The sequence below is a fragment of the Hypanus sabinus genome, chromosome 25, assembly GCF_030144855.1.
Source record: "Hypanus sabinus isolate sHypSab1 chromosome 25, sHypSab1.hap1, whole genome shotgun sequence".
In the NCBI taxonomy this organism is placed as follows: domain Eukaryota; kingdom Metazoa; phylum Chordata; class Chondrichthyes; order Myliobatiformes; family Dasyatidae; genus Hypanus; species Hypanus sabinus.
The window spans coordinates 16,180,081-16,192,661 of NC_082730.1; the positions used below are offsets into that span (position 1 = coordinate 16,180,081).

Sequence of the window (12,581 nt, forward strand, 5' to 3'; positions counted from 1 at the left end):
GTATTTGTGGAGCCATTGGTAATGGGGAAACTCTTAAATGTATACTTCTTTCTGTATTCAAAAGGACCTGTTTCTGTGCTGTAGTACTCTGTGACTGTGTGCTGGGAAGCACTTCACTTATCAGAGAACATAAGATGGTGGTGTTTCATTGTATCTGCTTTTGCCCAGCCTGGTGGTGAAGGTCACAAGTTTGGGGCATTCTGTCCTGAAGAAGGGTCTCGACCTGAAGCATCACTTCCATAGATGCTGCCTGACCTGCTGAGTTCCTCCAACATTTTGTATGTGTTGCATTGGATTTCCATCACTTGCAGACCTTCTCATGTTCTGTCTATGTAGCCTGTTTAAAAGGAGAATGATTCCAGGAATGAAAGGGTCAACACATGAAGTGCATTTGATGGCTCTGGGCCTCTACTTGCTGGAGTTTAGAAGAATGACAGGGGATATCATTGAAACCTATCGATTGTTGAAAGCCCTCGATATAATAGATTGGAGAGGATGTTTCCTATGGTGGATGAATATAGGACCAGAGGGCACAGCCTCAGAATAGAAAGACGTCCATTTAGAACAGAGATTAGAAGGAATTTCTTGAGCCAGAGGGTAGTGAATCTATGGAATTCATTGCCACAGATGACTGCGCAGGCCAAGTCATTGAGTATCTTTAAAGCAAAGGTTGATAGTTACTTGGTTTGAGTGTCAAAGGTTAGGGGAAAAGGCAGGGAAGTGGGGTTGAGAGGAATAATAAGTCATCCATGATGGAATGGTAGGGCAGTCTCAGTGAGCCGAGTGGCCTGATACTGGTCCTGTCTTAATGGTCTTACGGTCTTAAGCAATTTTTCTGACCTCACAACCAGGTGTGTCGATGGCACCCACTGTAGAGAGTCCTGCCAGCGACGCAAGGAATGAACATCCATAGCGATGGACAGAATGAAAGCCAAACAAAAGAATTTGTCCTGGATAAGAGTCAAACTTTTTGAGTGTCATTGGACCTGTAGCTATCAAGTCAAGTGGAAAATAATCAGCCATACTCCAGATTTCTGCTTTATGGGTTTGCTCCCACCACCCACCCCACTACAGTGTTGCACTGAACTGACAACACCAACTTGCTTTTGTTGCTATAGTGTTTACATATCAGGATAAATTGGGAGACCTGCCAATAGCAATGGTCGGTGGTGTAGTGGCATCAGCACTGGACTTTGAGGCAGAAGGTCCTGAGTTCAAATCCAGCCAGGTCCCAACATGGACTGAAGAAAGTCTTGGCAATCTACGTCCATACCTTGCCACAAAAACACAATGGACAACTATACTCTCCACAATGGACAACTATACTCTCCACAATGGACAACTATACTCTCCATACGGTCACTATGAGTCACCCTATGACTTGATGGCACTCAACAACAATACTTCCTGATCCTAAAGGATTTTAAAGAGTTCTGCACCCAAACAGTGTGGTTTCTGTTGTAAAACGCAGAGAAGTATGAACATTCACTGTGGAGAATGTCCTGCTATATTCTGAAATAGAGCAGTGGGGTCTGAGGGGGATGTCAGATACACATTCCCCCCAAGGGCTGGCACTCTGGACAGTGAAGTACTGAGTGTCAGCTTGGATTACTTGCTCAAGTCTTTGCTGTGGAATTCTATCCCTGAGCCTTCTGGCTCAGAGGCAAGCTGAGCACATCTGACTTTCTTTGAGAAGTAATTTTGTCAGATATATTTGTTTAAAGATGCAGCGTGGAATAGGACCTTTTGGCCCATCAACTCAATTGTTTAACACACAGGCCAGTTAACCTACTAATCAGCACATCTTTTCGAATGTGGGAGGAAAGCCAAGCACCCAGTTGAAACCCACATGGTTCACAAGGAAAACAAACAGATTCCATATAGACAGCCACTGAAATTGAACTCCAAACTTCAGAATGTCGTGAGCTATAATAGTGTCACACTAACCCCCCCACTACTGTGACGTCAAGAATATACCAGAAAATATCACCAGATGTGGGATGTCTTTGGTTATGAAATACATGAAGGGATTTTTTATACCATTTTGCCTGGAGAAGCAGTTCGTTTCAGTCCTTTACACTGTATGTCTCCCTTTGCTTCTCAGCTGCATTAAAATTGTTGAATCCCTTTTTTTGATTTTCACAGGGATTTTTTTTTAATAATAGCTTGTGGTTTTGGAATTCTGCAAGCACAGTGAGGGGCAATTCCAATGTTTTCGAGGGGATTCCCCACTGCCAGATAAAAGATTTTCTATGTGACCCTTTTGAAACTTGGTCAACAGTAGAGAAATTCCTAACATGCAAAAAAAAACTAATTATTTCACAGTCTTAAACTGTGCATCCAAGTTTTATTGCCAGTGGAGAGATGCTTCACATACTTAAGTTACCAATAATATCCTGAAAGTGCAAAATCTTCCCTTCACTGAGAAGATTTTGTAGTACATTTTTTTCCAGTTATTACAAAAGTTCAAAGTGAATTTATCATCAAAGCACATATATGTCACCATATACTTGAGATTCATTTTCTTGCGGGCATTTACAGGAAAATAAAGAAATACAACTGAGATTATGAAAAACTATACATAATAAAGACTGACAAACAACCAATGAGCAAAACAAGATAAGTTGTGCAAATAAAAATTGATACTGAGAAGTTACTATCTTTCCTTTCAGTTAGTCCTGACGAAGGGTCTCAGCCCAAAACGTCGACAGTGCTTCTCCTATAGATGCTGCCTGGCCTGCTGTGTTCCACCAGCATTTTGTGTGTGTTGTTGTTTGAATTTCCAGCATCTGCAGATTTCCTCGTCTTTGCACTGAGAACATGAGTTGTAGAGAGTCATTGAAACTGAGTTGGTTGTGAAATCAGTTCAGAGTTGAGGTGAGTGAAGTTATTCATGCCAGTTCAGGAGGCTGAAGGATGTTGGGTAATAGCTGCTCCTGAACCTGGAGATGTGGGACGTAAGGCTTCTACCTGATGGCAGTAGTGAGAAGACAGCATTCCTTGGATGAGGGAGGCTTTGACTGATGGATGTTGCTTCCTTGTGGCAGTGCTCAATGGAAATGTATTCATTGATGGGGAGGGCTTTGCCTGGGATGGAATGGGGCATGCAAGTAATTTAAAATAGTAGAAAAAATATACTAAAAGCAAGCTGTAGAGTCCTTGAAAGTGAGTCATTAGGTTGTGGAGTCAGTTCGGCGTTGAGATGAGTGAAGTTATCCACGCTGATGGATAAGATCTGATGGTTGAAGGGTAATAACCGTTCCTGAATCTGGTAGTGTGTCACGTAAGGCTTCTGTACCTCCTGCTCAATGGTAGTACCTGGAATAAGTCCGCTCATCCTATCTCCATCAGAACTGTAAACTGGTATTGTCTATCACCATCTCATAATGTAGTACATTGCAGTTTGGACGGAGACAATTCAACACACAACATTGTACACTAATGAAGTTAAATATAGCCCTGTATACCCACTCTATTGCTTACCATGATTTAAAACAAAACACTTTAACTTTTTTTCTTGAGTGGGGGAAGGAATTGTCAAAGTTTCAGGTCAGACCTTGCAATGAAAATGCCTTCCCTCTCCCCAACAGATGCTGAATTCCACCAGCAGATGGTTGCTCCACACTGTAGCATCTGCAGGCTCTTGTATTTCCTCTTACTTTTAGGACATTTCTTTGTTGTATTTCTTCATTTTCTTGCTTTTATGTCCTTGCACTTGGAGTTCAAATTCTACCCAGGGTGGCAAGGTAGGAGCCCCTTTATCTAACAAGTGTAAGGGTGGATCTGAGATACCTTCGAACGTGTCAAGTTCCTTCCTGGACATGGGCTCACAATTCGGCAAGGAGGTTATTGAGGTTGGCTTGGTCTAGCACCTTTTAGGAAATTAAGGGTTAAGTATTTTTATAGACTAGCTTTATTTGTAACATGTGCATCGAAGCATATAGTGAAATAAGTCATTTGCATCAACAGCTAACACAGTAAGAAGATGTTTTTGGGGGTGAGGGTGGCACCCTGCAAGTGTCACCATGCTTGTGGCACCAGCATTGCGTACCCTCAATGTACTAACCCTAACCCGCACATTTGGAATGTGGGAGGAAACTGGAGCACCTGGAGGAAACTCAGTGTGGTCACGGGGAAGAACGTACGGGCAGTGGTGGGAATTGAACCCCGATATTCCATTCACTGGCACTGTAACGCATTACACCAACAAGTCTACTACCGTGCCGTCTTGCATCTTACTTAGGAGTCACTGACGTGGACACTGTCCACCACACAAATGTTTGGAGGTGTTAAAAGTATATAAAGTCAGGTGAAGATATGGAACTTGCCTTCATGTGGCAAGGGAGCCAAAATACATTTAGCCCCTTAACACATTACCAGATCCCTCCTCCACCTTTTTTTGACTAAACTCCAGATTGTCGACTTAACCTTTGGTCTGAAATCCTTATTCCTGGATCGCAAGCTCTAAGTTCTAGCTTTTGTTTCTCAACAAAATATAAATCGTCACAATGGCATATGGACTCAAAGGATTTACCCAAGCAGGGGATTTAGTACCATAGAGAGTGAAAAGGAAGGAAGTTTTATTCTGGAAGGTAAAACTGGATAAACAGAGGGAGATGTCGATAGATCATGGTGAGATATGGTTGCTGGGCCAAATAGCTATTATCTATAGGTGACTGTATGACATGACTGAGCCACACCGATGGTAGTGATTGTATTCTCAATTTTATTGCAGGCACTCTTCTTCATGTGTCTTGTGCTTCTGCCGCATATTAATGCATCAGGTTCAGAACCATGGAGAGAGTTCATCAACAACATAATAGGAGTGGCAGGGGTCTGTCGGGAAAAGATCGATAAACTGGTTAGAAAACTGAAGCATTATAATGCTGACACCCCAATGTCTAATGCATTTGTCCTTGCTAACACTAATAAACCCTCCTCTCTCCTTAAGTTAACACTAATAAACCCTGCTCTCCTTTTAAGTTAACAAATTTCACGACATAGCTGCTGGTGATATTAAACCTGATTCTAATTCCGATATACCCATCAATCTATTATACCCTGAGCTATGATTTTCCACATGGACGCTACTAACCTTGATATAGCTTTTAACTCTCTGTAGAGCTGCCTGTAAGAGCTTCAATCCTTTTTAAAATACCCCAGAGGTCATTAATCCTAATTAACTTCAAATGCATTAATGTCCATCATCTTAACTGTATATTTCTTTTCCAGACTAGTAGTCTGCTTCCAAGTGTGGTGCAATATGAAGTTTTATCAGATACAGATGTTGAAAATCTGGTAAGAAATTCTTACGTTGTATCAATTTTACAACAGCATGGAGTGATATTCTCTCTAAGTTGTTTTGCTCTGTGAATGAGTATTACCATATGAGGTGGAACACAGAAGCCAGATACTGACGTTTCAATTTCAAGTTTAGTTTATTGTCATTCAACCGTACACATGTATACAATCAAACAAAACAATGTACCTCCGGACCAAGGTGCTTAACACAGTACATATAACTCAGACGCACAACACATAAGGAAATGTTACTGGTATAAATTAATAAGCATAAGATTTATTTACAATACAAGTTAAAAAGTAAACAATATAACACTACTGGCATTTCATATGTGATGAGACCTTGCTGGTGGCAGTGAATAGACTAGACTCACAGCCTGGGGAGGAAGCTGTCTCACAGTCCTCATTGTAATGCTACGGTACCTCCTGCCTGATGGTAGAGGGTCAAAAAGATCATTGGATGGATGGGAGTGATCATTGATGATGCTATGTTGAAAGATTGGAGTGACTGGGCTTGTATACACTGAAATTTAGAAGGATGAGAGGGAATCTGATTGAAACATATAAGATTATTAAGGGATTGGACACGCTAGAGGCAGGAAACATGTTCCTGCTGATGGGTAAGTCCAGAATTAGAGGCCACAGTTTAAGAATAATGGGTAGGCTATTTAGAACAGAGATGCAGAAAAACTTTTTCACCCAGAGAGTGGTGGATATGTGGAATGCTGTGCTCCAGAAGGCAGTGGAGGCCAAGTCTCTGGATGCATTCAAGAGAGAGTTAGATAGAGCTCTTATAGATAGCAGGGTCAAAGGATATGGGGAGAGGGCAGGAACGAGGTACTGATTGTGTATGATCAGCCATGATCACAGTGAATGGCGGTGCTGGCTAGAAGGGCCAAATGGCCTACGCCTGCACCTACTGTCTATTGTCTATTGTCTATTGCTAAGAGCTCAGCATATGCAGTGCTCTGAATATATATATATTTTTATTTTTATTTTTATATATATCTGATGGGTGGAATAGAAACCGCAATGGTCTTCTAGGAATGGAGCATTCCTAGAGTAAAAACAGAAGCAGTGGGATTCCCCAGCAGCTCAGGAAACATTGTGGAATGAGAAACAGAGCTAACATTTTGAGTTGACTGTATTTCATTAGGACTGTGACAAGTTAGAATTAAACCAAGTTTTACAATGGGAAGAGGTGGAGAGAACAGATAGAGTGGAAGGCAGGAGAGATACAGTATTGTGCAAAAGCCTTGGGCGCATGTATATTGCTAGGGTGCCTAAGACTTTTGCACAGTACTGTATTTGCCAACAGCGGATTGCAAGTTTGTAAATCTGGTGCGAGCAAAGGGAGCTGGAATGTCGGGTGTGGAGCTCCGTGGGGGACGTGTGGCACAGGTGACAGAGCAGGAGTGCTGGGGAGTGGGGGGGGGGTTGCAGATGCAGACACACCCAGCCCTAAGATATGGGCCAAGGTCATTTGATTCTAACCACGTCTTAGGCACCCTAGCAATAGATATGCATCTCAGGCTTTTGCACGAAACGGTATAAATCAGGACTGAATCTTGCAGCTGGGTGATGAAGAGAGGTGATCAAAGAGATTGTTAGGGGGATCGTAAAATCATGAAGCAAAGGCTTAGACAGCCAGCAATTCCAGGGTGGAAATGGCAAATGCAAGAGGGCATGATTTTAAGGTGACTGGAGAAAAATATAGGGGGCACGTCAAAGGTTACTTTTTTTTTTCCACACAGAATGTGGTGAGTGTGTTGAACGTGCTCCCAGGGATACATTAGGGGCATTTATGAGACTTTTAGATAGGATGTGGATTATGCAAAATGAGGGCTACGTGGGAAGGGGAAGGGCTGGATTGATCTTTGAGTTGGTTAAAAGGTCAGCACAACATGATGGGCCAAATGGCCTGTACTGGGCTGCAATGTTCTACATGTTAAATCAGCAGATCAGATAGTAAGGAGGCACAAACCAGGGAATGTGATTGAGTAAGGAATCAAAAGTGACAGGAGCAAAAACCCCTTCATGCAGTGAGTGAATTCAAAAGAGTGCAACAATGATTCACGAGCATGTTGTCCTCAGTTATCAGGAGAGACTGGTCAATCTGGAACTTTAATCATTGGAGTGTGGAAGATATAACAGAGGTGTATAAAATCATGAGGGCCATAAGTAGGGAAAATCATGCAGTCTCTTTCCTAGGGAAGGGGAATCAAAGACTAGAGGTCATAGGTTTAAGGTGAGGGGTGAATTGGCTGTGGACCTATTTCTTCACACAGATGCTGGTGCATAGCTGGAACGAGCTTCCAGAAGGAATGCTTGAGGCAATTACAACGATAACACTAAAAAGACATTTGGAAAGGTACATAGACAGGAGAGGTTTAGAGGGATTTGGGCATTTTGGCTGGCATTGTGAGATCTTGATACTCTTGCGATCCAAAGATTCTTTGGAAGTCAAGTTTGAGGTGCAAGCCTTGTTGATTGTGGCCATTTTATTGACTGCTACAAGAACAAAGAACAGGCAAAGAGAGCTGAGAGAAGCAAAGTAAAGAAAAAAAAATGTAGTCCTGGTCATCTCGTGCTCAGACTAGAAATAGCAACATTCCAGGGATAAAAGAGCCAAATCCAAGTGGCATGACACCTACAGAAAACTAAGAAGCTTCTAGAAAAGTGCAGAAGCAGCTGAACTTTTCACTGAATAATTACATGTATATAGATAATTATACATGAATATTGATGATTATATATAAAAATACAGGCAAGCATAGCAAAGTAAACTACAAAAAAAAACAAGGAAAAGGACAATTCCCAATACACCCAATCCAACAGCATGGACAAGTTAGGCTGAAGGGTGTTCTACTGAGCTGTAAGACCCTGAGTTATTGGGCTAGGGAATCGACTGGTAAGAAAGGCTCCATCATATCTTCTAGAAAAGAACTGGAACAATATCCAAAAGGAAAGAATCTAGAGAATACAGTACTGTGTAAAAGTCTCAGGCACATATAGACATAGCTAGGTTACCGAAGACTTTTGCACAGTATGGTATTTGTCAATGGGGAGCAGAAAGTGAGTTTATAAATCTTCCAGGAGCAAAGGGTGATGGGAATGGTGAGGGTGAAGCACCACGGGGAAGTGTGGGACAGGTGGCAGAGAAGGTCTGCCAGGGGCAGGGGGGGTGGTGGAGCGGGTGCAGATACACCCAGCCCTGAGACACCAGGCAAGGGTATTTGATTCCAAACAATTGGTTTCTTGTTCATTATGGGATGTCTGGTGCTTCCCTCTCCCTCCCTTCTCCCTTCCCCTTTTCCCAACCATGATTCCCCTCTCCCTGCCCCATTCCCACTCTCAGTCCACAATATAGATGCATATCAGAATCAGGTTTATCACTACTCATGCATGTCATGAAATCTGTTTTATTTTGGGTCAGCCGTACAGTGCAATACATAAGATTACTACAGTACTGTTTAAAGTTCTTAGGCATCTTATCTATATATATTTACCTTAGACTTTTGCACAGTACTATAAAAGGAGAGGGAGTGGGGCAAATTGGAGAAGTCTTATATTGGGTCATTTGGGGACTAAAGAGCCTCCTGTGCTGCCAGCATTTTGTGATTTTGTATTGGGACAAAGGAAAAGAAAGGACCAGATTGGAGCAAATGTAACTATACGAAGCAGAATCATTGAGAATTGCAAGTGGAAACGCCATAAGACAAGACATTGGTTCCATCATCTGCTCTGTCATTTCACCTTACCTGATTTATTATCCATCGCAATCTCATTCTCCCGCCTACTTCCCGTAACCTTTGATGCCCTTACTTATCAAGAACCTATCAAACAACAGCTGACAACTCTCCTGTCCATGTACCTTTCCAAATGTCCTGACGAAGGGTTTCGGCCCGAAGCGTTGACTGCTTGTTTCCACAGATGCTGCCTGACCTGCTGAGTTCCTCCAGTGTGAATGCCACCGATTCACCACCTTCTGGGTAAAGAAATTCCTCCTCATCTCTGTTCTAAGGAGAAGTCCTTCTATTCTGAGGCTATGCCCTCTGGTGCTAGGCTCTCCCACTATTAGAAACGTCCTCTCCACATCCAATCTTTCTAGACTTTTGAATATTAGGTGCACTTCAGTAAGATCCCCCACTCTCCACTTGTCTTGATAAGTGTAGCTGGATGAAATCCTACAAAGCTCAACAATGCCTAGAACCGAGCAGCCCGCTTAATTAGTGTCCTCAACCACCCTGACCATGCACTCTTCGACAGTTATTGGGTCCAAGTCTTGGAATTCCTTATCTAAGTGCACTGTGGAGTACCTTCACCTGGCAAGCAGACTGAAATAGATTAAAAGGCATTTCACCACCAAGTTCTAAGAAGTATTTAAGGATGGATATAAATTTGCAATTAAGATATCTGAGTAAACTTAAATATTCAAAAAACCTCCAAACAAGTTTGCCCAAAAGTAATACCATAAGATATAGAAGCAGAATTAGGCCATTTGGCCCATCAAGTCTGCTCTACCATTTCATCACGGGTAATCCAATTTTCCTCTGAGCCCCAATCTCCTGCCTTCTCCTCATATCCTTCCATGCCCTGACCAATCAAGAACCTATCAACCTCTGCCTTAAATATACCTAAAGACCCGGCCTATGACAAAGAAATCCACAGATCCACCACACTCTGGCTAAAGAAATTCCTCCTCATCTCTGTTCTAAAAGCACACCCCTCAATTCCAATGCTGTGTCCTCTGGTGTTAGACTCTCCCACCATAGGTAACATCCTCTCCACATTCACTTTATCAAGGACTTTCACTCTTTGATAGGTTTCAATTAGGCTTTCCCTCATTCTTCTGAATTCCAGTGAATACAGGTGCAGAGCCATCAAACACTCTTCATATGACAAGCGAATCAATCCTGGAATCATTTTTGTGAATGTCCTTTGAACCCTCTCAAGTTTCAGAAGTTTCTAAGATAAGGGACCCAAAATTGCTCACAGTACTCCAAGCGAGGCCTCGCCAGTGCTTATAAAGTCTCAGCTCTTTCTTTATGGTCGACAATTCTTCATACACTTTTCCCTGAGCACTAGTTTAACTTGCAAATAAAACCACTGGTGAAGAGCAATCGGATGAGGTAATTTGTGCTCAGCAGCTTTCCTCAGAGCTGTAATGAAATGCGCACTCATAAATCAAAAGCAACTACCAGAAAATTCTGGAGGAACTCAGCCAGTCAAGACACATAAATGGAATTTTTAAAAAGCTATTGTTTCAGGTCAAGAACTGTGGGTTGACGAGCAGCAATAAACCCTGTGGGATAGAGCTATTAAAACAAAAACAAAAACTTTATATCATCCTAAGAGTTCCTTCCCTTAGGCAAATTATCTGATTAACGGTTCTAATTGGCCCCCCACCCTGCTATTAACCCTGAAAATGCACTGAACTGCAGTTAAGCCACTTATTATAATGTTTACATTTTAAATTCATGTTGGCACTTACGTATTTATGCTCATTTTACTGTACTTAACCTCTAACTTAATCTTTAGATAACACTTCTTTCTTAATAATTGTTCAATACTGTCATTTTTGGTTGCTATCTCACCAACACATCATAGCAAATGCACCACAAATCCAATGTAATATTTACCTTTGCTGGCGACACCAGTGTCATTGGCCAACTCAAAGATGATGCATCAGCATGTAGGAGAGAGATTGAAAATCTGGCTGAATGGTGCCACAACAACAACCTGTCACTCAATGTCAGCGAGACCATTAAGACTTCAGGATGAGGAAACCGGGGGCGGGGGGGTCCATGAGCTAGTCCTTATCAGGGGATTAGAGGTGGTGAGGGTCAGTAGCTTTAAAGTCTTAAGTGTTATCACGTGTTTCCCCCGCTATCCAAAGGTAGTGCGTTCCAATGAAGCCGTTTGTAAGCTGAAATGCCGTAAAGCGAAGAAGCAATTATCATTAATTTATATGGGAAAAGTTATTGACCGTTCCCAGACCCAGAAAAAGCCTACCAAATCATACCAAATAACACATAAAACCTAAAAGAACACAAACATATAGTAAAAGCAAGAATTATATGATAAATATACAGCCTATATAAAGTAGAAATAATTGTATGTACGGTGTAGTTTCACTTATCAGAATTAGGAAGACAGAGAGCCAAAATCGATTTGGAGAAAGAAATCGGCATGCACACGCATGCGCACACAACTGCCTGCACAAGGCTTCACGGTTGTGATAGTCTTTCTCGGGGTAAACACACGTACAAAGTGGGCGCCTTTTTTTTGTAAAAGCGAAAATCCTCTTTGGTTACCAAAAAACAGATACGAATGTAGGTCTTTTGTAACTGCAAGCTGTCGTAAAGCGAACGTTCGAAAGACGGGGGTCGTCTGTATTTCGGAGGATCTCTCCAGGGCCCAGCACATAAGTGCAGTTATGAAGAAAGCACAGCTGCACTTGTATCTACTTGGGAGTTTGCAAAGATTCAGCATGACTAAAACTTTGACAAACAACCATAGATGTGTGGTAGAGAGAATATTGACTGGTTGCATCATGGCCTGATATGGAAGCACCAATACCCGCGAATGAAAATGCCTGCAAAATATGAGTAAAGCCCTCCCCACCATTGAATACATCTACATGGAGCATTGTCACAGGAAAGCAGCATCCATTATCAGGGACCCCCACCACCCACCTCATGCTCTCTTCTCTCTGCTGCCATCAGGAAGAAGGGACAGGAACCTCAGGACTCACAGCAGGTTCAGGAACAGTTATTACCCCTCAACCTTCAGGCTCTCAAACCAATGGGGATAACTTCACTCAACTTCACTTGCTCCATCACAGAACTGTTCCCACAACCAATTAAATCATGTTCAAGGACTTTTCATCTCATGTTCTCAATATTTATTGCTTAATTATTTTTATTCATTTTTTTTCTTTTGTATTTGCACAGTTTGTTGCCTTTTGCACATTTGGTTGTTTGTTGTGCATGGTCTTTTCATTGATTCCATTATGGTTCTTGGATTTACTAAGCTTGCATAAAAACGTGTTAGGACACGTGCCCATCCACGCCAGCTTCCAGGGTTTAGACACTCTAACTCCCCAGAGCATGGATACCTTTAAAGATTCAGGACAGTCCCTCTAATTGCCAATCATGTTTTAGGCACCAAGGATTGAGCATCAAAGGAGCACCTGAACTGTGGTTCGGTACTCAATTGTAAGCCTCCTCGCAATTTCAATGCGTATTCATTTTGAGCTCAGATTCTCTTTCCATTTT

The 12,581-nt window shown here is 42.1% G+C and overlaps 1 protein-coding gene across 3 annotated transcripts in view; it reads left to right on the forward strand.

Annotated features, from left to right (window-relative positions):
* Nucleotides 1-12,581, forward strand: part of LOC132381044 (uncharacterized) — a 92,792-nt gene that overhangs the window by 58,953 nt on the left and 21,258 nt on the right. For all 3 annotated transcript variants that reach the window (XM_059950158.1, XM_059950159.1, XM_059950160.1), the window contains exons 3-4: nucleotides 4,736-4,861; nucleotides 5,233-5,298. In XM_059950158.1, coding sequence (XP_059806141.1) covers nucleotides 4,736-4,861; nucleotides 5,233-5,298 — 192 coding nt within the window. The remainder of the gene's footprint in view (nucleotides 1-4,735; nucleotides 4,862-5,232; nucleotides 5,299-12,581) is intronic.